Source organism: Chrysemys picta, chromosome 9 (assembly GCF_011386835.1).
Source record: "Chrysemys picta bellii isolate R12L10 chromosome 9, ASM1138683v2, whole genome shotgun sequence".
NCBI lineage: Eukaryota > Metazoa > Chordata > Testudines > Emydidae > Chrysemys > Chrysemys picta.
Window position 1 is genome coordinate 81,917,172 of NC_088799.1, and position 27,403 is coordinate 81,944,574.

The following is a 27,403-nucleotide window of genomic DNA, read 5'->3' on the forward strand; positions in this document are numbered from 1 at the left end:
GGGGGGGCAATTAAATTTACAATAGTGTTTACAATCTCAGCACCAAAGCTGTTCAGGGAGCATGGGCACCAAAGCATGGGTACCAAAAGCTTCTGATTAAACTGAAGCAAATTCGTTCATGAGACAATTCAAGGTTCCCTGGGACCACAGGCCAGAAAATGGAGACTGGTTTCCCCCCCTCTCCCCCCACATTTGCCCTCTTTGGCAATAGCCTCCATCTCTTCACCCTACGACCTGGCTGAGCAAAATACTAACTAGCAAGACCATATGCAAAAACCACGAGTTCGTCTTCAGCTGCCCTCTGCAGAGCTCCACTTGTGGGCTAACGGCACCTGCACCAGAAGCATCTGTTGAGCAATGTCCACTGGCCTCACCCTCCCCTCATGGAGAGGTCGGAGGGTATGAAAAGGGGAGTGGCCTCCACATCATCATTCGAACCACCACAGGTGCAGCACGCTCTGATTGCATGCAGTATGCTCCCTGCTTTCCTCCTCAGTTTTTCTTTTTCTGCTCTTTCAGGGGTTACTTTTGTTTGTAGTTATTAAGAGTGTCAGTGAATTAGATGCAGATTTCCATGAATCGCACAAATGCTGGTTATTTACCCCCAAATTGACATTGATGTCATGGGAGCATTGTACGCAATCCCACCATTTATTAATTTACTTATTTAAACTGAGCCCGTAGCTGTTATAGAATCATAGGACTAGAAGGGACCTCAAGAGGTCCCCTAGTCCAGTCCCCGCCACTCATGGCAGGACTAAGTCTGATTTAGCGATATTCCCACCCCTCCCTTGGCTTTCATCACCAGGGGGAACCAAATGCAATTGTCAGAAGCTGCTTTCTGGTCTGATGGGAAGTGGAAAACACACCACAAGGTTTTGCCTTCTGTGAATCCAGCAAATCACGTGTGTTGGGGGATGGGGTAACAGTAAATGTCACTGCATGGGGAGAGTTTCTTCACAGCGATCTAGCCGCAAATGTTCACATGGGGCTAAATCCAACGACCATTGAAGTTAGTGGCAGTCTTTCCTTTGGCTTCAGTCAGGGCCAGCTCTAGGTTTTTTGCCGCCCCAAGTAAAAAAAAAATTGGCTGCCCCCCGTCCCAGCCCTGGGCTCCTCGCTGGACCCCCCTGTTGCCCCAGCCCTGGGCTCTTCCCCCACACCCCCTGCTGCCCCAGCTCTGGGCTCCCTCATTCCCCCCCACCATTGCCCCACACACACACCTCCTGCCGCCCCAGCCCTGGGCTCTCTCCCCCCCAACCTGCACCCTCCTTCCACCGCAGCCCTGGGTCACTGGTAACTCACTCCCATGACAGGTCATTCAGCAGGAATTTTAGATGTGCACAGAACACAGACAGGACTGGTTCCCATATTATTACAGAACTGCAGTAAAGTGGAACAATTTTCAGCTTGTCTGATTGGAGGGTATCTGGATGCCTATTATAAGACTGTCCTACATAAATGAAGAAAAGTTGAGGTGCCTTTATTATTCTTTTGTTCCTCTCTTTCTTTCTATGGGGAATTTGCCAATGCAATATCACTGTCTTCCTTTTAAACAAACAAACAAACAAAAAAGGCAATGGCTGTTGAAAATAGCAATTCCAGTCCTAATAACCACTGGGAAGCATTTCTTGCTCAATTTTATCCTACTTTTTCTACAGCAAGTTACAGTGGATCAGTATATTTGATTTGGGAGAAATGAAGTAACAGCTGCCCAAACTGAACTTGAGCACTCCTGAATTTTGAGGTGTTCAAATCTGGAAGGCAGGTGCGGGGGAGCACGGCAGCATGTATGCAGCAGTGTGTCTGGCACTGCGTGGAGCCAGACACGCTGGTCTGAATGGCACGGTAAGGGGGCAGGAGGGTTGGATGGGGCGGAGGTTCAGGGGTGGGGGCAGTCAGGGACAGGGAGAAGGGGGAGTTAGATGGGTCAGGGGTGTGGGGGGCAGTCAGGGGACAGGCAGCGGTTGGATAGGCATGGGAGTCCCGGGAGTTTCTCAGGGGACAGGTAGGGGGTGGGGTCCTGGGGGGAAGTTGGGGGGGTCTCAGGAGGGGGCAGTTGGGGACAAAGAGAAGGGAAGCTTAGATAGGGGGTGGGATCCTGGGGGGCAGTTAGGGGCAGGGGTCCCAGGAGGGGGTGATCAGGGGACAGGGAGCAGGAGGGGTTGGATGGGTTGGGGTTTTCTGTGAGGGGCAGTCGGAGGGAGTGGATGGGGGCAGGGTGGGGCTACCCTCCCTCCCCGTGGAGTGTCCTATTTTTTGAATGTTAAAATATGGTATCCCTACTCACAGGGCAGCTCTCCATTCACTGCAGCATGAGGTCTCAGCTACCTCACTCCCTCCCCCTCTTTCCTGTTGGTAGTGGCCAAGGGAATGCTGGGAAATGTAGTTCTTTCCCTGCTCCAGGGCTGGCTCTATAGGCAGGGAGCTAACCAAGGAACTACAGCTCCCAGGGCCCCCTGTTGGTTCTCAGCTCCCACGCTGGATCCCTGCTGCCCCTGCAAATGGGCTGCCCCAAGCACGTGCTTGCTTTGCTGGTGCCTAGAGCCGCCCCTGGCTTCAGTGGGAGTTGGATCAAGCCCATTAGCAAATTTGTAATTTTTGTAAGTGACCATGTGGTAAAGACACCAACATGTACTGGCCTCCCTGCTACCACTGGGCTGATACTCCAAAACTGCCACTTCTAATCTCAGGCATTTTGAGACAGCAGATAGGAATTGACAGTTGAAGGGACCAAAATATTATTTCTAACTTAATTATTGTGAGACCAATTCTCATCTGTCAGTACCTGATAAGGCTGCATTAGGCAGTAAGCTACCATGCCATCCAGTGCCTTGATTCAGCCAGCATGCCACGCAATTCACATGTTAGAGATAGTATTAGCTCCTATCGATGCAAAAATAGTGGGCGGGGGGAAACGGAATTGCATGGCAGCTGACAAATCGAGATTAGGATAAAGGAAAGGCTTGCTGGAGCCAAATTTTCAGGCTGAATCAAAATATTATTATAACCTACATTTTTGTCTGGAAGAATGACTTCCCCACTGAAGATTTAGTAAGTATGTTGTCTGCAGTAATTGACCCAGCTTTGGTATCTTCCAGCAGAGATAAATTTAACAACACAGCACTTATAGAGGACTTGTCATCTTCAGAGTCCTTTACAGACATTAACTAATTAACCCTTGAGGAGAGTATCACCATATTTACAGCTGGGGAAAACAAGGCAGAGAGGTGAAATGAGTTGCTCAAGGCCACAGAAGAAGCGATTGTCAGAGTTGAGATTAGAACTCAGACGCTCCAGGCAACCAGAATTATGCCCAACTCATTAGAGTAAACCATGTAGAATAGTTCCTGTAGGCTCAGCAAGAGCGAGATCCCTCTTTTACTCTCTCATTAGAGTGGAGCAATATGTTCGCGTGTGGCTGTACGCACACAGTGAGTCGGACCCCATGACTTTAAACTGGCACAGCTGGACAGTCCAGAGGCAGATAGAATACTACCCACAGCCATTAGCGTCATTGTCTAGCTAGCTCTATCGCTAGGGATGCTAGGACTGGCTGTTTTTCTCTGCTCTCACAACTTTCTGGGTGTGTCAGAGCTATTTAATTCATGTTCCATCTGTCACATAGTGGCAGTTATAGTCCCTGTTTGCTGGAGACCGCCGAGAAATAAACAAAAACCCCTCAAATATGGGACCATATCCTCAACTGGTGTAAATCATCCTCACTCTGTTGAAGTCAGTGGAGCAATGCTGATTACACTAGCTGAGGATCTGGCCCATGACATTTTAGGAGCTTTTTTTTTTTTTCTTATGAGAATTGTACTGCTTGGGTGCAAAAGAACCAGAAAATGCTGAAAACATTGATAGTGCTAAGATGTGCCGTGACCTGGCGTGCCAGGGAACTACTTCCAGGAGTAACCCAGTCAACCTCTGCAGCACTCCTCAGCTTATGGACCGCTCAGTGAGAAAGGATGCAAATATATAGAGGCCTGGCTTCTCCCATGAGAAAAGGCCACAACTTCCTTCAACATGTAGCCCTAGTATTTGTATATAGATGGATTTTTCCTCTGACTATGTCTACACTGGAGCTGAAAGGTGTAGACCTACCCACTGATGGAGCTAGTGTGCAGTGTAACCACACTGACATGAGCAGCAGGACGGGCTAGCTGCCCCAAGTATAAGTTTGGGTGATTAGTTCCTCCCACTGTTCATGCCGCCATGGCTGCGCTTTGATTTTTAGCGTGCTGGCTGGATTAGAGCAGGGGTGGGTATGGCTACTCCACCTGGAAATTACACTTGCGGGCTCCTGTGTAGACATTCCCCGTGGGGCTACCCTTCTGAAATCAGAACAGGGGATTGCTATTGATCAAAGCGGGGCTGACCCATATTGAAAGGCTGTACCCTAAGCCGGGAAGGGACACCAGTGACAGTCACTCAGGAAGGGGACTTGTGTAGCTGTCACCCATGAACCGACAATGCTCTGCGCCTGACCGGACCTATAAAGCAAGGACAGAGCAGACCATCTCAATTGCCTCAGAGAAGCAGTGATTCATGTACCTCAGGCCCATTTTGTTCAGATTTCGAGTGCACATTTTGCTCCCTCATCCTCCAGACTGACTGGAACCATTCTAGTACGAGGGTCAGCTATAGCTTTTCCTCCCAGAATCCCTGTTTCCACCTCTGACCTATCAACAAACCCAGGACAACAGCTCTCCCAGGATGTCTCTATAGTGGATTTTCTCCCAGCAGCCCGTGTCTCCCAGGCAGCCTTTTGGGTGGTGGGCCCATCTCTGTGCCACCAGCCAGGGAGTACATGTGCTAATAGGGACCGTGGGTTATTTTTACTACGTACACATCAAAGGAAACAGACTTCTCACCCTAAGACCCTTTTCCTGGAAAGGGAGCCATATTCTGAATGGGAATGTGACAGTCGCTCGATCCTGTCAGCCGGCAGCTAATCACTCAGTTTGTCACCTGCTGGGTATGTGGCCTCGAGCCTGGACTCAGGGAAGCGGTGCTGACAGCTTTCAGCAGCAGCTTGTGGCCCAGCTTTGAAGTATAAGTAGGAGAGCACTGAGGGTGAAGCTGCAATGAGCCAGACCTGTTGGCTCTTGCATGGGAAAGTCACAGTGTGGAGGGAAATTTGGAGGGGGCGGGGGGTTATGGTGGAAATAACTGGAGCATTGCTGCATCGCCAGTGACCCAGGTGGTGTTGATTATTTTATTTACCCCTTCTGAGGTATGGCACTATGGCAAAAAGCATATTCCAACTTCCCTAATGCACTCAAAGGACTCATGGGGCATGAGGGCAATTTCAGAGTAATGCTAGAGACTCCTTCCCATGTGCTTGCAGATGCCACAGCACTTGCAGCTCCAAGAGCAGGAAGCCAAGACAAGGAATCAAATGTGAATCACTTCCAAACGACAGCACAGAAGAGAGGCTAATGCTGGATTGTATTTGCCATGTGGGACTGAAGCCTTGTTCTAGTGTCAGGACCCACTTCTGCAACTATGTGGTAGGAATACTCAGCGCTGCTCCATTTAGCGCTAGATTTCATAGTCACCAGCCACTGTTCAGGTTGCTTGGATCCAGGCCCTTCTCTAGTGCTGAAGTACTTCACCACACTAAGCCCTGGTCTACACTACAGGGTTAGGTCAAATTTAGCCGCGTTAGGTTGATTTTATAATGAATGCGTCTACACAAGCAACCCCATTCTGTCGACCTAAAGGGCTCTTAAAATCGACTTCTGTACTCCTCGGTGAGGGGAGTAGCACTAAAATCGACCTTGCTGGGTCGAATTTGGGGTAGTGCGGATGCAAATCAACGTTATTGGCCTTGATAGCAGAACATCAGTGATTGCGTTGGCTACTTGAATCACAGCAGTCCCCACAATAGATTTGCCCACTCCAAATTGATTCCTGACTGACTGGTAGCAGTCAGGCATTGCAAGCTTCCACAGGGCTATCGCCACTCGCTTCTCAACTGTCAAGGAAGCTCTCATCTTGGTATTCTTGCGCTTCAGGGCAGGGGAAAGCAACTCACAGAGTTCCAGGAAAGTGGCCTTACTGATCATCCCATACCTGCAACACTATGCGGTCCCACCAGTCTGTGCTTGTTTGCGGGGCCCAGAATCAGTGTTCCACTGTATCAACCTGCCCCACTACCACCATGATGTCCCAATTGCCACATCCCGTGCTTTCAGGAACGTCTGTGTCCATGTCCTCATCACAATCGTCCTCGTGCGTCTCTTAGCCAGGTTCTGCACATACTGCAGTATAATGTGTGAGGTGTTTACAATGCTCGCAACAGCAGCGGTGAGCTGAGCGGGCTCCGTGCTTGCCATGCTATGGCGTCTGCATGGGTAACCCGGGCAAAAAGGCACGAAATGATTGTCTGCAGTTGCTTTCACAGAGGGAGGGAGGGGAGAGTGATGACATGTACCCAAAACCACCCACGACAATGTTTTTGCCCCTTCAGGCATTGGGAGCTTAACCCAGAATTCCAATGGGCAGCAGAGACTGTGGGAACTATGGGATAGCTTCCCACAGTGCACCACTCGGTGAGTCAATTCTAGCCACAGTATTGAGGACGCACTCCGCCGACTTAATGCGCTTAGTGGGGACGTACACAATCGACTGTATAAAATCGATTCCTAAAAATCGACTTCTATAAAATCAACCTAATTTCATAGTGTAGACATACCCTAAGAAGCAACATCCTTGCTCTGTAGTTACCCAGCCCTCTACCAGTGATCTATGCTATGCATACACCACTACCCACTGCCAGGGGAAAGAAGCAGGAGTTGGGACTAAGGACCAAAGATGATCAGGGCAAGGTGTTGTCTCTCTTTCATTTTCAGGAGGGTCCGGTCAAGAACTGTATTTCTTAATAAAATGCCTCCCACTGCTTTATCCTTTGCCCATTTCTGCCTGCCTCAGTGAAGCAATAAGACAAAGGAACACAACTGGGAAAAGGTTGTCACGTAGGACACTGTGTGAGGGGCTGTACCGCATAGGGTGCTAAATCTGCAGTGGCAAACTGGACACTCATCAAAGTGACTCTGAAGCCCTGATGCTGCATCATGCTCTTGTAATCCTGAAATAAACTTGGAAACCTCTAATTGTCCTGCTGGGAAATTGAATCTGACCTACTGGTGTTGGGCTGAGTGGGTAGGAAAGACCTGTGCAGGGCCATGTCTCCATAAATCCCCAGTCTCCGCTAGCTGTACTTTTTCAGTGATGCTGTCCTAAGGGAAAAGCAGCAGAAATCAAAAGCCTAGAGTGGATATTTGGAGGGTGTCAATCTTTTATCCTCTGTTACACATTACCTAAAGGCCCTGGGGTGATCTTCCAGCAGCCAAAGAGGGCTAGGTAGGACTCATTTCAGCACTCCTCTAGGCCCAGCCCAAGGCATTGCTGCTTTGGGAAGGCCTTCTGACATGGGTAGATGTTTTGAGTCATGGGATGTGAATTCAGTGCCCAAACTGGAGAGGAGATTATAAGAAGGGGAAGAAGATCAAGGTTGCAGAGTGGGGAGGGTGTCCTAAAAGGAACTGAGGTTGCATTCCCTGCCTTGTTGTTTTATTATCTTCACTGAAGGATCTGGTGATGCTGCTGTATAGAGAGTGCCACCTTGTGTCCAGTTGAAATCTACAGGAATGACTTCTCGAACTGTAGCCGTCAGCCTAAATCTCTCTTTAAGTAACCGCATGGAGCTGTTCTTAGCAATGTTGTTCTACCAAGTCAAGCCTTATGTTTAATGACCCTGACTAAAGGTCTGATCAAGAGAGTAATTTAGCTCTGGTTTTACTAAACATCAGTAAGGGCTTAGTGTGGCAAAGCAAAACACAAAACCAAGGCTGGGAATCCAGATTCCCACTCTAGCCAAAACTCAGTTTGGAAGTTCAGATAAATAATTTGGTTTGGACTCATCTTAATTTGATCATGTGGAATCAGTTTTTGAACTATCTATTCTACCTTAAACTCCTTACACTTGAATAGTTAAAGTCCTGGTGTTCTAATTAATCTAATCTATGTATCTTTCTATTGTGCTAAGTATCATTATTAAAAATATTAATACTGTGCACCTGGAGGGGAAGTGATTGGTAGGAACATGCATTAAAAATATGGAATACTGAAAAGGTCAGCATTCTGGAATGTTAGTCACCAGGGGTCTAGAATGATAATCATCTTATTCCTATTACACTAAGGGTCTGACATAAAATGCATGATAAAAGCAAGACAATTCAACCGACGAGCAGAAATTCCCTCCTTAACTCACCCTACTGCATTTACTGTAGCACACCATACAATTGCACTGATGTACAAACTCACTTTCAGAGACCCCTGCAAATGAATTATATCTACTTGGCTCAGGTTAGGGGTGTATATGTGCGGTGTGTCATGCTGCTTGACTTTTCGTGATGGTTTGGGTTGCTGAAGAACCTACTTATCTTTGGTGATATGGAAGTCATGTAGATTCATTTTTCTGACGGGTGTTTTGTGAGGGAAGGAAAGACTTGTTATTATTAAACCTTTATTAGTAGTGCATTAGTGCCAACAACCAAAAAAATCCACTGAAACTAAAGAACATAGTGCAGAAGCTGAAAAAAATGGGCCAATAACATGCAAGTACCTGAACATGTCTCTGGTTAATGCCTCTTAGGGAATAAGGAACTGGACCCCAGCAGTCTCTGCTGTTGTGCTATCACTCCCCAGCTCCTCAATAGTGGTGACGCAATCCAAAGGTGTGGTTTTCACCAGGCAAATACGGGAAGAACCAAGTGCAGAGGGAGGGGCCAGTCTCTTGCTTCTCAGTAGGCCCCCATTCCTCACAGTCCCAAGACTTCTGCTAGAACACAGCCTAGCTGCTTTCAGCTACCAGGTCATTCCTTCTCTGCTCTGAGCGGTTCCTCAGAGCAGCTTGCTCTTGGATTGTTAGCTCAGTAGCAGCCATCCCCTTTTACTTACTTGCTTTTGGGTACTATCCAGGGTGGAGCTTTTCAAAACCAAGCAGACTGTGAATGACAGGGTTATAATCCCATCTGGACTGTGGTGACCACATTAGGCACTAGGCCCAGGAGACGCTTAGTAAGACCGCACTAACTACCCTTGCCTCATTCTTGAGACACCACCAAAAGCCCCAGCAACTCTGAAAATCAGTCTGCTTCTATTTAGGTGCCTAACTCTAGGGCCCAAGCAAAGGATTCGTGGTTTTGGGTGCCTGACCCGATTTTCAGAGAGTGCTGAGCACCCATTCTCTGAAAATAAGGGCCCTTTAATGGGTCTCTCGTTGGGTACTCAGAAACCCAGAATGGACTAGTCACTGCTGAAAACCTGGCCCAAGCCAGAAAAATGTGGCTTTAAAAAGAAAAAGCAAACAAAAAAACCCTGCTATGTGCTTCAGGTTTTGCTTCTGTACAATAGGGATGATAACAACTCTTCCCTACTGCACTGGGGAGTATATTGTGGGGCAACGGGCATTGAGCAAGCTGGATGGAGCCCTACTATTATAAGTGGGGTTTAACTTGCCTCAGAGTCTAAAGAAGTCATGAGCATGAGAGTCATTCTGGTGAAGCATGTTGTGCTGTTATTACCCATACACATTCACGCTACAACCCGGTGCAATATTTTTACCTCTTTGTGTATCACCTTCACAGTATCAAAGCCGCAGCTCAAAACACCCTGCAAGCCACCCAGCCAACGCAGGGCAGAGCATATTTCTAAGAACAATGGAATCTGTATAGAAATAACAGAGGGAGCATAAAAACAAAAATGCCATGAGATGCAGGTGACAATGACACGGGGTTATTTACCATTGACAGTACGGTTGGAAACATCAGGTCCACTACAATAAGATCTGTCTAGAATCTTTGCTATTTGAAGGAGTTTGGCTAACTTTTTTGTTCCATTTTCTCAGGTAAGTGCTGCTGGTTTCCAGCCTGGGCTGTGCCAAATTACTGTGAGAAAGGCTTTTTTCATTTTATTGCCAGCTCATTCAGGAGCAGGAGGCACTGGAAATCTCACCAAAGAGCCTGTTTTCAAATGCTTCCCGGTTTAAAATGGTTCCCATCAGCATCTAGCAATCTGCATGCTTATCCTAGCCAAATCAGGCTAGGTGGTTGAAATCAGCCATGTGGGATTGGATTGCACATGAAGAAGCAGATTTATGGCCGATGTCAGGCACCAGACAATTTGAAGGAAGATGCAAGAAACCCCATAGTAAGCAGATGTGGAAAAATCTGCCCCTGAAGGTCTCATCCTAATCTCTAAAAGATTAGTTTAAAGTAACCCTGAAACATGACATTTTATCTCCCTTGCAGTACTCGTTTGTTAGCATCAGCTATTATAATTCCGGAGATTCTTGTTATTCATATAAATGTCCAGCCCCTCTTTAAATCTTGCTAAATTCTTGGCCTCAATGATATCTTGTGGCAATTAATTCCACTGTCTAATAATGCATGTGTGAAAAAGTATTCCCTTTTATCACTAAAACATATCGCAAGCATATGGAAGTGTCTGTGGTGCTGATAGACAGTTTCCCATTAGGGCATTGTTTTTTGATTGCCTGCTAAATGCATTGTGAATTTGCAACCAAATCCTTACTTCTGAGAGAAAGATTTCTGAATGGAAAACCTGAATACAGGCTTCAAATGTCCATGTGGCTTCAGTGGCAAGTTTAGAAATTTCACTCAAACATATAGGGTACGTCTTCACTGTAATCAGAGAGGTGACTACAGCATGTGTCTACACACCACAGCTAGCTTTGGTCTAGCTAGCTGGAATACAAATATCAGTGAAGCCAAAGCAGCGGGCTAGCTGCTTGAGTTCACACCTAGGGCATGTCTACACTGCCTCTGGGAGTGAGCCTCTCAGCCCAGGTCTACAGACTTGTGCTAGTGCATTAAAAAGAGCTGAGTAGACGTTGCAGCTTGGGCTTTCAAGTCTAAGGGCAGGTCTTCACTACGGGGGGGGGGGGGGGGGGTCGATTTAAGATACGCAAATTCAGCTACGCGAATAGCGTAGCTGAATTCGACCTATCGGAGCCGACTTACCCCGCTGTGAGGATGGCGGCAAAATCGACATCCGCGGCTCCCCGTCAACAGCGCTTACTCCCGCCTCCGCTGGTGGAGTAAGAGCGTCGATACGGGGATCGATTGTCGCGTCCCGACGAGACGCGATAATTCGATCCCCGAGAGATCGATTTCTACCCGCCGATTCAGGCAGGTAGTGTAGACCCAGCCTAAGGGAGGGTGAAGTGGGCAGGCAGGGTTATACAGCCTATGCTGCCGTGGCTTCACTGCTATTGTTATTTGAGACAGATCAAAGCGATCTTGGGTATGACTACACAGGCTGCAGTCACACCTCTGACTGCAGCTTAGACAGCCCAGCAAGAAAGAATCCAGGAGGTAAAATACATCTTTTAAAACAGCAGCTGCATGTTCATGCCCCAAATCTCCATTTCATTCATTGTACTATCAACCACATCAGGAAAACAAATTTAATTGGTCTAGAAACCCAGTGATTAGCCTTTTATTTTTGAGCTGGAATGTGATACAATAGTGGGGAAAGGAGCAAATATTTGGAGAAATTAGCAGGTAGTGCACATTAGCACAAAAAGTTCATATTTATTGGAAAATAATTCCATTTCTGTATAAAATAGCAGAATCCTGAAGGTTATCAATCCATTGCTATTTATCAAACTAACTTAGCCTATTTAATCAAGCTGATGCATGCAGTTATGATTTTATGGCACTAGCGTCCCCCCAACTATGTCAGAATGGGAAGTCTCTCTACAGTTAAGTAGCCAGATCCAGCAAAATTCCCAACAGTTACTGTGAATGGCATGTCCTTAACTTCAAGGAAGGGAGAGAATCACCTGTGTTTGCTATGGCCCCAATTCAGCAGAGCATTTAAGCAAAACACGGAGGTGTTTTGTTGAACATCAGCGGACTTAAGCAGGTTCTTAACTCTAACATGTGCTTAAGTCCTTCAAGTTTAGCACGTGTAAGGAAGAGTTTTGCTGAATAGGGATGGATCCTGAATCGGGGCCTATGTGACCTAATGCAAACTGGTCACAAGGCTCAACGAAGACAACAAAATATAACATACTTAAAAAAACACTCCTAAATTAAAGGGAAGGCTTTGTGCAGGTGCCAATGCCGGTTACTAATATTATTATTTGTACATTATTTGCTTTGCTTTCCCACTTCCAGCTCTCTCCTCATGTCAGCAACCTCCATTGGGACCTGGACAGTCAGACCATCCATCGCCTTCTTCACACACACCTGGCAGCCTAGGCGTGATCTGAAAAGCAGACACAACAGAATGAGCCTCATACATTTTTATGGCAAAGGAAAGAACCCACTAGCTGCTCCCACCACCAATGCCCACACCATTCTGTTTGTCCCCAGAGTCATACAACAGCCCAGCTATCACAGGATGGAGCTAGCAGTACCCGCCCCCCCAGAGGAAGGAGATTCTTAAGACATGTTCATAATAGAAAATAAATCACGCCCTCTCAGTAACTGGTGCCTTATAAACACAGAGACTGGACTACGAGGAGCGAGACAGAACGTTCCCAGTCCAGAAAGTGGTGGATTTCGGTGTGCTAACTCCAACAGGCAGAAATCCTTACGTATCAGTGAGTCCATAGGCCAAATCCAGCATGTCCAGCTCCTCGTCTGTAATGGCATCCAACTTTTGAAAGACGTCCTCCTCAAAGATGAGGTGACACGTGGAGCAGGCCAATGTCCCTTCACAGGCACCTGTGGGAAGTGGGAGGGGTCAGCACAGTGCATCAGAGAACAGCAAGGAGGTAGGGGAGACACTCTTGAGAAACTGTGAGAAGAGGCGGCACTGCCTATATCCAGGCTGAAAGTGCGTCAGGAGAGGTTCCAGAGGGAAATCAAGGAGCCATTCTTGCTACTAACACATTTACTGACAGCCCTGCGCCTCTTATCCAGAAGGATCCCAAAGCCAAATTAATACATAGTTGAAATATGAACATATTTGATACATCCTGATAAATAAATAACTACATGAATATAGTCCATGGGGTGCCAGCTAAGACAGGGCGCACAGATATTGACGTTCTGGCCCTTTAAATGAGACAGGGATGTGAAACCCCTGCTCCCCGGACACATACATACTCATTAAGGACTGTGTGGCAGAGGGAGAAGCTGGCCCTCAGTTCAGCGATCCGAGTTTGACCCAATTGCAGAACTGATGATAACCAGAACAGCGAGTGACGTTGCCAGACCATTGCAAGCGCGTCTGCAGTCTCGCAATTCCCCACATTGCTTATTTCACGTTTGTGTTTGACCCTGGCGGGCTTTATTATTGCACCTACCAAAGCCGTCGATGTCCAGGTTTTGATTAACCACCACTTCCAGCAAACTCTGCCCTTCTTTGGCTGTGGCCGTGAGTCTCTCTCCATCCCGGTTTATAAAATGCACCGTCACTCTGTCCGCAGAGCTGTCAAACAAGTTACAGGAGGTCAGTGCAAACTGGGCCACTGCCACCTATGAAACAACTGCCAGTTGAGCAGGAGAACGAAGCAGTGATCACATGAGGAATTTACATAAGCACCCAGCTTCTTGAAGGGCTACAATGCATGAAAGACCCTACACTCTGATCTTCAGGTGTCAGTCCTTGCCATTCACTGCATAGGGAAGGGCAAGCTAGAGCCATTCAAATCTGAACGGACTCAAACTTTACCCCTTCGGCAAACGTTTCTAAGGATAGAAATTTGGTTAAGGGTGAACGAGCGAACCTGTGCTGCACCTGCAGCCTGGGTAGGGGCAAGCGGTGGGAGACTGATTTAAACCCAAAGACGTTTGCTATTGCTGGGAGGGGGGGGGCTCTCTGGGCTAATCCTGTATGGAGTGAAGTGAGGAGACTGCACAGGAAAGCTGCTCAGGATCAGATTTAAATTGTGCAAACAGGGGCCTGCTCTTTTCCCCCCCAGGAGGATTATTTCCAAAATGCTCCATTTCTACTCTTTGTTAGTTCAGCCCCTGAAAGAGTCCCTGGGAGCCTTGATCATACACTAAGAGCTACATTCATCCTCATCATAAGAGGGATACATAGGGTTACCATACGTCCGGATTTCCCCGGACATGTCCTCCTTTTGTGTGCTAAAAATAGCGTCCGGGGGGAATTTGTAAAGCACTCACAATGTCCGGGATTAGCAGAGAGTGGCTGGGAGGGCTGCAGGGAAGTCCCGGGCTGGACTCAGGAGCAGCTGTAGAGGAGCCGGATCCGCCCTGCATTCTGAGCCAGCAGCTCCCTTGCAGCCCAGTCCAGCAACACTGTGCAGGGCCAGACCGGGTTTTGTTGTGCAGGGCCAGACCGGGTTTTGTTGTGCAGGGGAGCTCAGCCACGTGTCCGGCTCGGCTGCACAGAGCCCAACACTCTGTTCTGAGCAGCAGGGTAAGGAGGTCAGGGGGCAGGAAGGTTCTGGAGGTGGAGGTCAAGAAACGGGGGGGGCTTTTTGGGGGGAGTGGAGAAAGTTTTGGGCAGTCAGGGTACAGGTAGGGGGTAGGGTCCTGGGGGGCAGTTGGGGGAGGTCTTAGGAGGGGGCAGTTAGGGGACAAGGAGCGGGGGGGGGTAGGGGGCTGGGAGTTCTGGGGGGGAGCTGTCAGGGGGCAGGAGTGGAGAGAGGGATCGGAGCAGTCAGGGGACAGGGAGCAGAGGGGTTTAGATGGGTTGGGAGTTCTGGGGGGGGCTGTCAGGGGGCAGGAGTGCGGAGAGGGATCGGAGCAGTCAGGGGACAGGGAGCAGAGGGGTTTAGATGGGTTGGGAGTTCTGGGGGGGGCTGTCAGTGGGTGGGGAGTGGTTGGATGGGGCGTGGGAGTCCCAGGGGTCTGTCTGGGGGTGGGGGTGTGGATAAAGGTTGGGGCAGTCAGGGGACAAGAGGCAGGGAGGCTTAGATAGTCCTGGGGGGCAGTTAGGGGCAGGGGTCCCAGGAGGGGGTAGTCAGGGGACAAGGAACGGGGGGAGGGTTGGGAGGTCAGGGGGGGGGCGGGAAGTGGGAGGGGCAGGGGCGGGGCTAGGGCGGGGCTCCTCCCGTCCTCTTTTTTGCTCGCTGAAATATGGTAACCCTAGGGATACAGCTTTCAGTGTATGAATGGAAGTCACACCCGTTTTCACTAGGGCTAGATTTGGCCCTAAAAAACTCTATATCAGGCCTGCACAACATGCGGCCCGTGTGGGCTCTTTGTGCGGCCCGCGGGGGGTGAGTAGGTGGGCTCAGTGTGTGGCCCGCAGGGGAAGGAGGGTTTGTTTCTGTGGGGCGGGCAGCGCTGGGGGGAGTGTTTCAATGGCGCTGGGGGGGTTGTTTCTGTGGGGCAGGGGGTGTTGAGTTTCGGGGGGCTGTGCGGTGCTGGGGGGGGTTCAGCAGGGCCGGGGGTTTTCAGCCCTCAGCTGTTTTCTTTGGAGTAATATGGCCCTCGCCGCTTTACAAGTTGTGCAGGCCTGCTCTATATGAAGGTGAAGGTCCAGGGATTTTGCTGAATATGCCCATTCTGGCTGGAAGTCTGCATAAAACTCACAACCGGTTTCTGCAGGGATGCCTACAACAAATCAACCTAGATACGTTGCCTGTAATAACGAACTATTGCATTATAGCAATAACAATAGATCAGACCCAGCAAGCACTGTGTAAAACCTGAGATGGGTTCTTTCTGCCTCTACTTAGGTTATTCTGAAGTGCTGCTCAAAAGAAGGAGAGGGATTTTCTCTGGATATTAAATCACCCATCCCCTATGCCTTTCTTTGCATGAATGCAACCTAATCGGATTCCTGTCGGCTGGAGAAAAGAGATTGGGAAATATGGAGAATGTAGTATAGACAAGGGAATCACAACAGAGGGCTATCAGTTAAACACATCTGGCCCTGAGCTTGCTGTAAAACATACACTTGTGACTTTACTTGGGTTCCCCAGGGTATGCCATGGCAGGAAACATTCAGTCTTTGTGATCTATAAACTGCAAGCACACAAGCTTCATCATATGGAGCTCCTAAAACTCATATGGGTCCAATTAGCATTTCTGTGGCTAGTGTATTTCTGTTACACAGGGCCAGTGCAACCTATTAGGTGACGTAGGCGGTCGCCTAGGGCGCTAGCATTTGGGGGCAGCATTTTCTTCACTGGCGACCGGATCTTCAGCCACCCCAGTCATCGTCGGCATTTAGGCGGAGGGAGCTGGGGCAGGGGGGCGCAGGGAGGGCCGCCTGCAGCAAGTAGGACGGGGGGGGCGGCACGCAGGGGAACTCCCCGTCCCAGCTCACCTCTGCTCCGCCTCCTCCCCTGAGCACGCCGCCATGCTCTGCTTCTCTCCCTCCCAGTCTTGCGGCGCCAAACAGCTGATTGGCACGGCAAGCCTGGGAGGCGGGAGAAGTGTAGCAGCAACGGTGTGCTCGGGGGAGCAGGCGGAGCAGAGGTGAGCTGGAGCGGGGAGCTGCTGCACGGCTCCCCAGGCTGGGGGTATGAGCTGCCACGGGGCACCTCAGGGAGGAGGGGGGAGCTGCCACTGAGGGGTGCCGGGGAGCTGCCGCAGGGCTCAGGGAGGGGGCGGAGCAGAGGTGAGCTGGGGTGGGGAGCTGCCGCACGGCTCCCCGGGCGGGGGGGGGGGGGAAGCTGCCGCGGGGGGGGGAGGCGAGGGTGGAGAGCTGCCGCAGGGGGGCGCCTCAGGGTGGGGGGGGCGGGGAGCTGCCACAGGGCTCCGTGAGGGGGGAGGGCGCAAGGTGGAAGTTTCACCTAGGGCACGAAACATCCTTGCACCGGCCCTCCTGTTACACATCTCCTGTGCAAGGACAGAGGCAGGATTTTGGTAACCCAACTGTGCTTCCTACACAGTGCTACCTCCACAATACCTAAGGGGTGGCCAAACAATTCAGATAAAAGACTTCTTTGCCCCAGACTTAAACAGAACATAGCTAACAATTGCATCATTGCTGATTTTCACAGCTGCCTGTGCTGCTCTGGGTTCCTCCTGGAAGCGAAGTTGTCAAGATACCCCAAGAGGAGCTGTCTGCATGCTGGTTCTGGAAATCTCATGAAACAACCTGTTCTGGCCCAGTTTGGCAGATCAATTACATCCAAATTACAGATGGTGAAGTTCAGCATCTGCTGAATGCTTTGAGGTTCAACCATCACTACAGTAAAGTGCCAGAAAATTCACACCCCAAGGTTACAAAATCAGAACCGACAGCGCTAAAATGACAGGTGAGGGACTCTGAAAACAACATCCAAGAGAGAAGTGGAAATCTCAGATGAGGTGATCATTCTTGCTGAAGGGAATTTTCAGTTTAAATTGACAGCCCTAGAGACCTACGGAACCTGCCAACACTGACCTAGAAGAACCATCTCTAGGGAGGAGAGGAAAAGATCAGCCTCTGTATCTCACTTAGTCCTTAAGAACATAAGGACGGACATTCTGGGTCAGACCCATGGTCCATATAGCCCAGTATCCTAACTTTTAACAGTGCCCAGTGCCAGATGCTTCAGAGGGAATGAACAGAACAGGATAATTAGTGAGATCCATATGCCCATCATCCAGTCCCAGCTTCAGGCAATAAGAGGTTTAGGGACACCCAGAGCATGGGGTTGTGTCCCTGACCATCTTGGCTAATAGCTATTGATGGACCTACCCTCCATGAACTTAGCTAATTCTTTTTGAACTCAATTACACTTTTGGCCTGCACAACATCCCCTGGCAACAAATTCCACAGGTTGACTGTGTGTTATGTTCCTTATGTTTGTTTTAAACCTGCTACCTATTAATTTCATTGGGTGACCCCTGGTTCTATGTTATGTGAAAGGATAAATAACACTTCCGTATTCATTTTTTCTATACCATTCATGATTTTATAGACCTCTATTATATGCCCCCCCCTCAGTCATCTCTTTTCTAAGCTTTTGCCCTCTATGCCAACTTTGACAAGAAGATGGCCAATTCATGCCACCCATGTGAGGACATCTGTCCCATAGGAGCTAGACTGAGACGCTCCCCCAACTCATTTCCCATCAGCCACTGAACAACCAAATTGTAAACAATATTGGCCTAGTCGAGAGGTGCACTGGTGGCCTAGAAGCATATCACAACACCAGCTCGCTGAGCGTTTAGAACTTGATGGACTGACAGGGTGGCACACTGAATACAATGGTATCATTCTGCATGGCACCTCTGAATGGTGACCTGCCCATACTCCTGTGAATTCACAAGGCAAGAATTGTCTCCAAAGTCAATAGAACTTCACAGCAGCTCGGTCTCCCTGCACCCCACTCTCCCAGGTTGACTTTGCAGATTGCTCTCTCAGCCCTCTAGAAAGGGATGTCACCCATCTAGCAGCTTCTGATACATTCCTGAGCAACAGAAGTATTGCTGCAGCTAGGTGGCCTTGCTTTTGTCATTGCTGGCATCAGAAGAAGGTTTTGCAGCCTTGAGAATGCTGTGTTTGTTTAGTAGAGAGAATTGGCCAAGCCTGCAATCCTCTGGTTTGCCCCTTATACAAGGCTGAATGAAACAGCACCCAGTTTCGCACAGTCAGAGTAAGACTTAAAGTGAGCAAAACTCAGCAAGGCCACATTCCTGGAAGCCCAAGGGACAAAGAAACATGCAGTGACACTCAAATGTGCTGGGAAATTATAACACAGTCTACCGATTTCTTAGCAACATGCTCATAGAGTGCAAGTACACAAAATCAAATGACCTAAGTGTATACCAAACGCTCTGAAGTTTCCAGTGTAGCTGCCCAGAAGGATGTGCTACATTGTATTTATGCTCAGTTGCCTCAGGCATGCTCTTGGAAAGCCTGAGAAGTAAGCAGAGGGCAAACTTGTTTATTAGGGATATCCCGGAGACAGTTGAAGCAACAGCTGGGAGTGCTTAGGCAATGTGTTCATTCCTAGCTGTGCTGTGCAGCAGGCAGAAATCAATTATTTCTGGCATAGGGTAGGGTTACCATACGTCCGGATTTTCCCGGACATGTCCAGCTTTTTGGGCTTCAAATCCCCGTCCGGGGGGAAATCCCCAAAAGCCGGACATGTCCGGGAAAAATCGGGACATGCGGGGCCAGCGGTGCTGGGCCGGGGGCCGGGGCCAGGCTGGGGGCCGGGCCAGCAGTGCTGGGCCAGGGGCAGGCCGGCGGTGCTGAGCCGGGGGCGGGCCGGCGGTGCTGAGCCAGGGCCCGGCACCCCAGGGCCCGAGCCGACCCAGGCTGGAGACACCGGGGGGGCCAGACTGGGCCGCACCTCCTCTCCTCACTCCCCCCTTACCTGCTTCAGGCTTCCCGCAAATCAAATGTTCGCGGGAAGCAGGGGAGGGGGCAGAGTTGGGGCGGGGGCTTTGGGGAAGGGGTGGAGTTAGGGCGGGGCGTGGGTGTGGCTGGGGGCGGGGCCCCGTGGAGTGTCCTCTTTTTGGACACTCAAAATATGGTAACCCTAGCATAGGGAGTCCTCATTTGATCTCTTTCTATCAGTGAGTGCAGAAACAGATGAGAAGGACCTAGGCATAGGTGCCGACTCCGTGGGTGCTCCAGGGCTGGAGCACCCACAGGGAAAAAATGGTAGGTGCTGAGCACACACCGGCAGCCACCCTATATCAGCTCCTCCTCACCCCCCCTCCCCGGTCGTAAGCAACTGTTTTGCAGCATGCAGGAGGCTTGGAGGGAAGGAGAAGGAGCGAGGATGCGGCATGCTCAGGGGAGGGGATGGAACTGGGTGGAAAGAAGTGGGGTGGGGCGGGAAGAGGTGGGGCAAGGGTGGGGCCTTGGGGGAGTGGTAGAGTAGGGTCAGAGCACCCCCCGGCGCTTTGGAAAGTTGGCGCCTGTGGACCTAGTTCAAACTGTTTTCATTCCCCTCTATCATTCCCAAATGCATTAGATAGAACTTGTAGCATATACCTACCTCATTGTAATGAATGGTCCCTGATCAATCCTTCAGAAGCAGGTGAAAAAATTTACCTGTGAAAACTCCACTGTGGGAAAGGGAGTAGAAATTCCTTCCCTCTACCAAGCTTACTGATCAGATTAACTCTGCACCAGTGATCCAGAATCACCATGATTGTGTCTAGCACCATCTATACTCTTAGATAATAGTTGATCACGAGCATTAATCGTTACGATTATGCCCTTGTTACAGTATCTTTCTAAATAATGAATTGCTCTCTTGAATCCTAGTAAAATGGATTCCATCAGTGGCCTCCAGTGGTAGAAAATTTGAAACACTGATGATTATCTCTTGAAAAAGCCTCTGCCTAGATTTAATCTAAATTGGCAGGAGAAGGGAGCAGAAGGGTTATCTTATTTCCTTGTCATTTTCAGGACCCCCTATGTGTTTTCCCATTGCTACACAATTCAGATAGGCAAGGTATAATTCAGAGAATCATGTACCGTAAAGTTAGGAGGTCTGCCTATTGCTTTTCAGGGAGTTTCAATCACAAAGCAATACCTAGAACATTTTTCAGGGCAGGACCCCCTGGAGATGAAAACAGTGAGAGAAGTCAGGCGGGAGACCTGTTCCACAGTAGGAATGGTTTCTTATGCACACTCATGTGACATGAGTAACAAAAATGACCTGTTGCAGCCAGAGGCAAGCAGCGCAGTCCCGTTTTACTAGGCAGAGAAAATCTTCAGAGCCATTTCAGCCGCCCGCCCCCCAGTGAGATTGACTGAATCTCTCTCTCGGTCAACAAAGCAAGCCATTTAACAGTCTGTGGAAATTTTCAGATGTCTGAAGTCAGTGTCTCATGGAATCTTTCCCATTTGTCCTAGAAACTGAGTAAAAGGATTGACTCCTTCAAAATAGAGAAAGGCAAAGTGGCGGGATTGCACTTAGAGATGGGCAAAATGCTTTGGAAGAAAGAAAAGCAAACTCCAACCTTCACCTACTTTCTGAACCAAGCCTTTAGAGCGTCAGCCATCACTAAGACACCAGTGCTACAACCACCCAGGCATGGAACTTCCATTGACTTCAAAGGGAATTCAGCATAAGAAATTCATGTGGGATCATGCCCCAAGTCATATTCTTGATTAAGTGGGTGCTGTGGCAGCTGAGTGATAGCATGGTGCAGCAGACAGAGCACTGGACTGAGAATAAGGGACCCCGAGTCCTGTTGCCACTGACTCCTTGTATGAGTTCAGGAAAGTTACACAGCCCTGCCGTGCCTCAGTTTACCTCTCTGTATAATGGCAATGATGATAACCCGCCTTTTAAGGCACTTTTAGATCAACAACCGCCATTGTTAGGTATTTATCAATCTTTTATTTTTTTAAATCATTACACCTTACCATCACTGCCTTAGATTAGTAAAACTGAATGAATAATTTAGGCTGTTTACTTTGATAATCTCACACATCCTGCAGTGTAAATCTCACTGTTTAGAGGACTGAAATGACTTGGAAGATTTTCTCTGGCTTGTCAAACAGGACTCCACAGCTTGCCTCCGTATGGTTACAATATGCTGTCCTTATTATGCATATGGTGGATGGGTGCATGGATGTAAGCAACCATTCAACTCTGTGGCACAGATCTCCTGCCTTACTAGACTAGTCAGTTTCACTCTCCTGTCTTCACAGACTATTATTCCAACCCTGCGGGGGAATATTTAAACAACATAATATTCAAACCTCTGGTTGATTGCCATTTTTACATCATGACAGAATTCCTATTTATATTACATTTTGCAAAACTCTTGTTATTCCTTAACAAAATCTTGGACCAAGATTTTCAAGAGAGTAGGGATTTTGGGTGTCCAATTTGAGACACATTAAATGTGTCTAATTTTCAGAGACAGGTGCTCAGCATTTTCTGAAGATTTCTGCAAGATGTTTCAGTTTGGGCATCTCAAAAACTGAAGCACACACAGTCACTAGTCTCCTCAGTCTCTACATGGTACAGAAAACTAGTAGAGGAGTGGCCCTTTAAATGTTTATTTTTTCAAAGATATTTTATAAGGCCATATGAAAAAGCATGGTGCCAAAAAGTACTGCTGAAAAGAATTTAGTAAGCAACAAACTAATTAAAAAGGAAAACAGTTGATAGTGGCTGTTCATAAGTCCCATTTAACAGGCTTATCACTACAACTCCTTTCCCTAAGGTCAGATAACAAAGTGGCCTATTGTGTTTTCCATTTTGCTGGCTGGGCTCTTTTTCTAGATGGGTCTTAATCTTTGCTAGCAGATTAAAGCCTGACTCGGATCACATTTGTTTGGAAGAGCTACAAGTTCCTTTTCTTTTCCCCAGAGAAATGGGTTTTCCTTCCATATTACCCTTAACACAAATGGAGCTCCTTCAGGACTAGCTAGAGAAGATACCATCAGAACTGGTGAGAGACTTGAGGTAAAACTCAGACCCACCCAGAAACTCTGTGTTTGATTCTGCATCCCTTACTCTCACAGAACAGCACCATTTACCTCAGTAGCCTCCCTTGTCAAGCCTGCCTCCACAACCACCCTGCTTTGCCAATATTCCCCAGCCTTGTTCTCCCATTGGTCAGCTTCTCTCACAACCTCCTCCATAGCTATTCCTGTGCTGCCCCTTACATATGGCACGACCTCCTTGAGCAAATCTGCAAAGCTCCTACCCTGCCCACGCTTACGTCCTTAAAATGCCACTACTGCTGTGCTCCTTACAGTAAGCCGCGTTGCCTTGTACCTAAATTGCCTGTTGTTGGTCCCCTCAGGGCCGGTGCTACCATTGAGGCCAACTAGGCGGTTGCCTAGGGCGCCAAGATTTGGGGGCACCAAAAAGCAGCACCCCCAATTTTTTTTTTTTTTTTAAAACATCGGTTGCTGAGGGTGTCTGAGCTGTGAGCAGGCAGCCCAGGGATTCCCCTGGGTCAGCGCACTGCCAGCAGCCCAGGGGAACCCCTGGGTCAGAGCTGCCGCACGGATCCCCGGGCCGGGGGGGGGTGGGGAGCTGCTGCGGGGGGGTGCCTCAAGGTTGGGGTGGAGCTGCCGCACAGCTCCCCGGGCCAGGGGGGGAGCGCCTCAGGGCAGGGGGGGAGCTGCCGCGGCGGGGGGGGCACCTCAGGGTAGAGGAAGGGCAGGGAGCTGCCGCAGGGCTGGGGCGGGGGGCGCAAGGTGGAAGTTTCGCCTAGGGCGCGAAACTTCCTTGCACCGGCCCTGGGTCCCCTTTCCCTCACTAGTTGCCGTTAGATGGTGAGCTCCTTAGAGCAGGGACCATACTTCTCAAGTATTTGGAAAGTGCCTGCACATCATGGACAATATGGGTAATAACAAACCACACTAAATGAGTAGCTTGCAGCACCAGGCTCTATGCTTTTAATTGACATTCTGCTTTTAAAACCACCCAAGGATTTGGTGCCAGTGAAATACCCCTTCCCTAATCCAAGCCCATTTGCTCTTTGGTTTTGGATCAAAGATAAATGCTTTGATCGGACTATAGGGGGTTGACCTGTTGATTGTTTGGGCCCAATGAGGCATACTCTGATCCCCGGGGGACTTTCTTTTAAAGGTGCTGAAAGCAGCTGTAAGGCACTACACCTGACCTGCAAGATGCTACAGGGCTCAGTTTATGTCTGATTTAAGACATATTTTTAATAGCTAATCCAAGGATGGATTTGCTGACCCCTGCAATCTCCAAACTGCTTCTGGGGTCTGGCCCTGGGCTGGGATTCTGCAAAAGAAGAAGGAAGAAATTTTTAACTTGTGAAGTTAAGAAGAGCTGGATTGATAGGATTGGGTCTTCTCCCAGCCCTTATTCCTGAATACTCTCCCCCATCCTTTAGCTGGCAGACTCATCATTAAAAGACAGTCCTATCAAAGAACAGGAGCCTCTTTAGAATGTGCTATCCCGATGGGATCTTAAAGTCCTTCTGCACAAAGAGCTCACGTGCTCAAGAACCGCCATTGGTTACTGTTCTGTGTAGTGCCATGATGGAGAGGTGGGTTTGCGGCTTGGTCTCCGCCCTACAGTGCATCCCTGAGTGGAAAGTGAGGAACCCATGTTGCTCAACAGTGCCTCCTGTGGCCAATTAAATAGAAGCTCTTATTGGGATCCATCCACTGGGAAGGCAGATGGCTCCAGCATGCTTGCCCAAGAACTGTGGAGGGACGTAAAGATTGGGAGATCCTTAGGGGGAAATGTAAATAAATGGTGGGATCCATCCAAGAGAAAACAGGGAGAATTTGAAAAAAACAAAAAAACAAAAAAACGTATGTTCCTGTTTGTATGTTAATAGTGTAACAACCCTTATAGTAAATGTGGAGTCAGCTGTATTGCCCCCAAGGAGGAGTTCCTGAGAACCTTCTGCTCCCAGCTGTGAGGGTGACAGTCAGTGCAGTGCAATGTAAGGTGCTGGCTTCCGCCCAGGAAGTGCGTGCACTGCTGCCTGCGCAGTGCTGCCAGCCTTACCAGCTGGGGAATGAAGGACAAGGTCAGAATCTGAACTCACGTGGCTGTAGCTAGAAGCCTTGGCCAGCCCCAGGCCATGTGTTGAATACATCCTTCAAAAAACCACATCACACTACACTAATAAAACCCTGAGAGGATATCTGTAATTCCTTAAACCCCACTGGCCCTTTCTGAGAAAGAAAAGGTTACTGAGGTGAAATATTTGACATCTTTAGGACACATGACATGACCTCACCTTTCCCTCAGGCACTGAAATATAAACCATCCTGCGGCACTAGAGTATGTAAAGCCACCGTATTGGAAAATGGGCCCTGGAGCCTTTTCTCACACACTGGGAATCCAGCCCTACTGGCAGTGACTGAGTGTATTTATCCTCTGATGAGTGTTTGGAGGCATAGGGAAAACGATGCAAGTCTCAGACCAATTTCTACCAAACAGGGGTCCACATCACAAAAACACTGTCATGGTTTGCATTAATTGGCCCCCTTTTCAGCTGTCTCCGCAGAGAGGCTGAGGACTGGCTGGGGCAGTACAGTTCAGCTGGGCTCGGGAACCTGGCTTTTGCACTGACCTGCTGTATGACCTTGTCAAAGCCACTGCTTATCTCTGGGCCTCTGTCTCTTCCTCCACCCCCAGGTGTCTGTCTTGCCTCTTTAGATTGTCAGCCTGGCCTCTCACACTATATTTGTACAGCACCTAGCACAACGGGACACTCATCTCAGTTGGGGTCTCTATTATAACACAATCAAACAATAACCATCACCAGGCTATGGAGACTCAGCTGCCCTCTCACTGCTCCAGCAGTGAAGCACTTGGCAGGAGAAGAGGGAGAGGGAAGCTTGCAGTGCTGCTATGAATAAAGAAAGGATTTCATTCTCCAGGGCTGTCCAACTAGCACTAAATTCAGACAGAAAAAAGAAAGGAATCAGCCAAGGTACATAAATGTTGCCACAGTCAGAGAAATACTAGTCCCCAGCATTTGCTGGAACTCACTCAGATCTAAATACAGGAGGCATGCATAGCACATGCCGAACTTGCCCCTCAGTGGCTACCCCCCCACTAAATATTATCTACTGTCCCAATTCAACCCCCTGTCAACTGCTCTCCCTTTAGGGCACCAAGTACAATAAGCTAGTGAGAGTACACAGGGCAAGAACCATGCACAGATTCAGCAAAACATCCACCCCAGTTGTCCCTCAGGTGGCATTGCCTCTTTCGTTCTAGATGCAGGTGAAGCCATATCTCCCACAGACCGGGCTGTGGTCTCGCAGTGCCTGTCTCACCTAATTAGGGGATTGCCTGCTATTTATTTTAAACATCCTCACTAATTTGTCTGTCCCACCACTGCACCTCAGCAGGCCGAGATAGAGGAATGAGAGGTCAGACTGTTTTTTCCTGAAAGGTCCTGGAAGAAATGAGGTAGAGTTGAGTCTTTTGCTTACCCTGTGTCCCTTGGGACATCATGGAGCCTGTGTGTGGAGCTGAAGCTTCTCTCTGGCTGCAGGCTGGCAGGTGCCTGACTGTGCTCAGCTATTCTGAGGCATTGAAAAGACTGAACTTTGCCCAAATTAAGTCCATTTAGCAAGGGGCGGATAAGCCGTGGAGCACATCGAGCCATCATGCTAGCTGAGTCTTGCTTTATGTTTCCTCGTTCTTTTTTTGTCGCAAGGCTGGCTAGCTTCTGAGGTATAAGTACAGCTGAGAGGGGGAGGAAATCTAGGACAGCCTCCATATGGAGGAGGAAAGAGGGTGTATCCTGGACCTGACTATAGCCCAACCCACTGGTGGAGTTTTGTAAGCAGCAGTAATATGCAACCCCTGAGCAGGTTAGAACCCCCAACTGATCACCCTTCACTATTCTTCCCAATTCCTGTTTCATTCTAGCAATCAAACAAAGCCATTTTCAGATGCTATCTTCAGTACAATGCCCAGCTACAATATGTATGTCTGACCTCTGGGTTGAAACTGTGCACTGGGACTTGAAATTATTGAGCTCTATCGCAGTCTCAGCAAGTGTGTGTCCTTGAGCACTTAGACTAGTGAGCTAGGACTCCTGGGTTCTATTCCTGATTCAGATGCTGTATCACTATGAGCAAGTCACTTCATCCCTCTGTGCCACAGCTTCCTTTCTGTAAAATGGGCAGCTTTACCTACTTCACAAGGGAGAGGAGAGGCTCAATTAGTGAATGGTTTGAAAATCCTCAGCTGCAAAATGCTACGCAAGCATGGATTATTATCCTAGTCATTTAAATGTACAGGGAATTTAGTACTGGTGGTAACCCTAGAGCCTCAATTTATTCCCAAAACAAGTATTATCATGGCAGCAATAGTGTCCTCTGCCCTGTAACAATGCTCCTCACCCCTGACCCGAAAAGGACCCGCCCTTATAGATGAGAGGCAAGTCCAGTCCTGGGATGATCATTTCAAAAGACTGAGTTATCCCTAAACATATCTGAATAATTTGATAATTAATAGAAATATTTGTTTTAATGATCTATATCATAATATATCCTTTACATTACTATAGAGGCATTGTTAGTTATCAGTATTAGTGAACCTTTTAAAGTGAAAAGGTCTAGGGCTTCCACCTAGGTTTCAGAAGAGGATAGCAGCAAACCACCAATCAATTCCAAAAGGCAGAGACATTAGGAGATTTAGTCTAGATCTGGTCAGAAAATGGGGCTGGGGGATGAAAATTTAGAAGCAAAAATTGTTTTGTTTGTTTTCAGTGGAAAAAATTGACTCTCTGTCAAAGAAGTGACCATTTTCAACCAGAAATTTCTTGGTTTTGGGGTTTTCCATTTTTCAGACAAACATCAACAGGAGGAAAGCAGACATTCCATGAACAAGTCTAGTCAGTCAAAAATTCCAATAATCTGTTGGGCGGGCGGGGAGGGGAATTGAGACAATTTCCAAGCAGCCATAATTAAAACATATCATTTAAATCATTGTATTGTATTGCTCTCAAAACTAAATGGAAGGTGGGGAGACGCTTTCAGGGAATGACATGAGGTTAGAAAG

At 48.5% G+C, this 27,403-nt stretch overlaps 1 protein-coding gene across 1 annotated transcript; it reads right to left on the reverse strand.

Moving 5' to 3' along the window:
- Positions 1-8,522: 8,522 nt before the first annotated feature.
- LOC101945028 (adrenodoxin-like) lies at positions 8,523-26,153 on the reverse strand. The gene is made up of 4 exons (XM_065556578.1): positions 25,825-26,153; positions 13,352-13,476; positions 12,638-12,767; positions 8,523-12,306 (listed from the first exon to the last, which is right to left on the reverse strand). Exons 1-4 carry the CDS (start codon positions 26,112-26,114, stop codon positions 12,189-12,191), a joined length of 663 nt encoding a protein of 220 aa, XP_065412650.1. The 5' UTR covers positions 26,115-26,153; the 3' UTR covers positions 8,523-12,188.
- Positions 26,154-27,403: the final 1,250 nt, after the last annotated feature.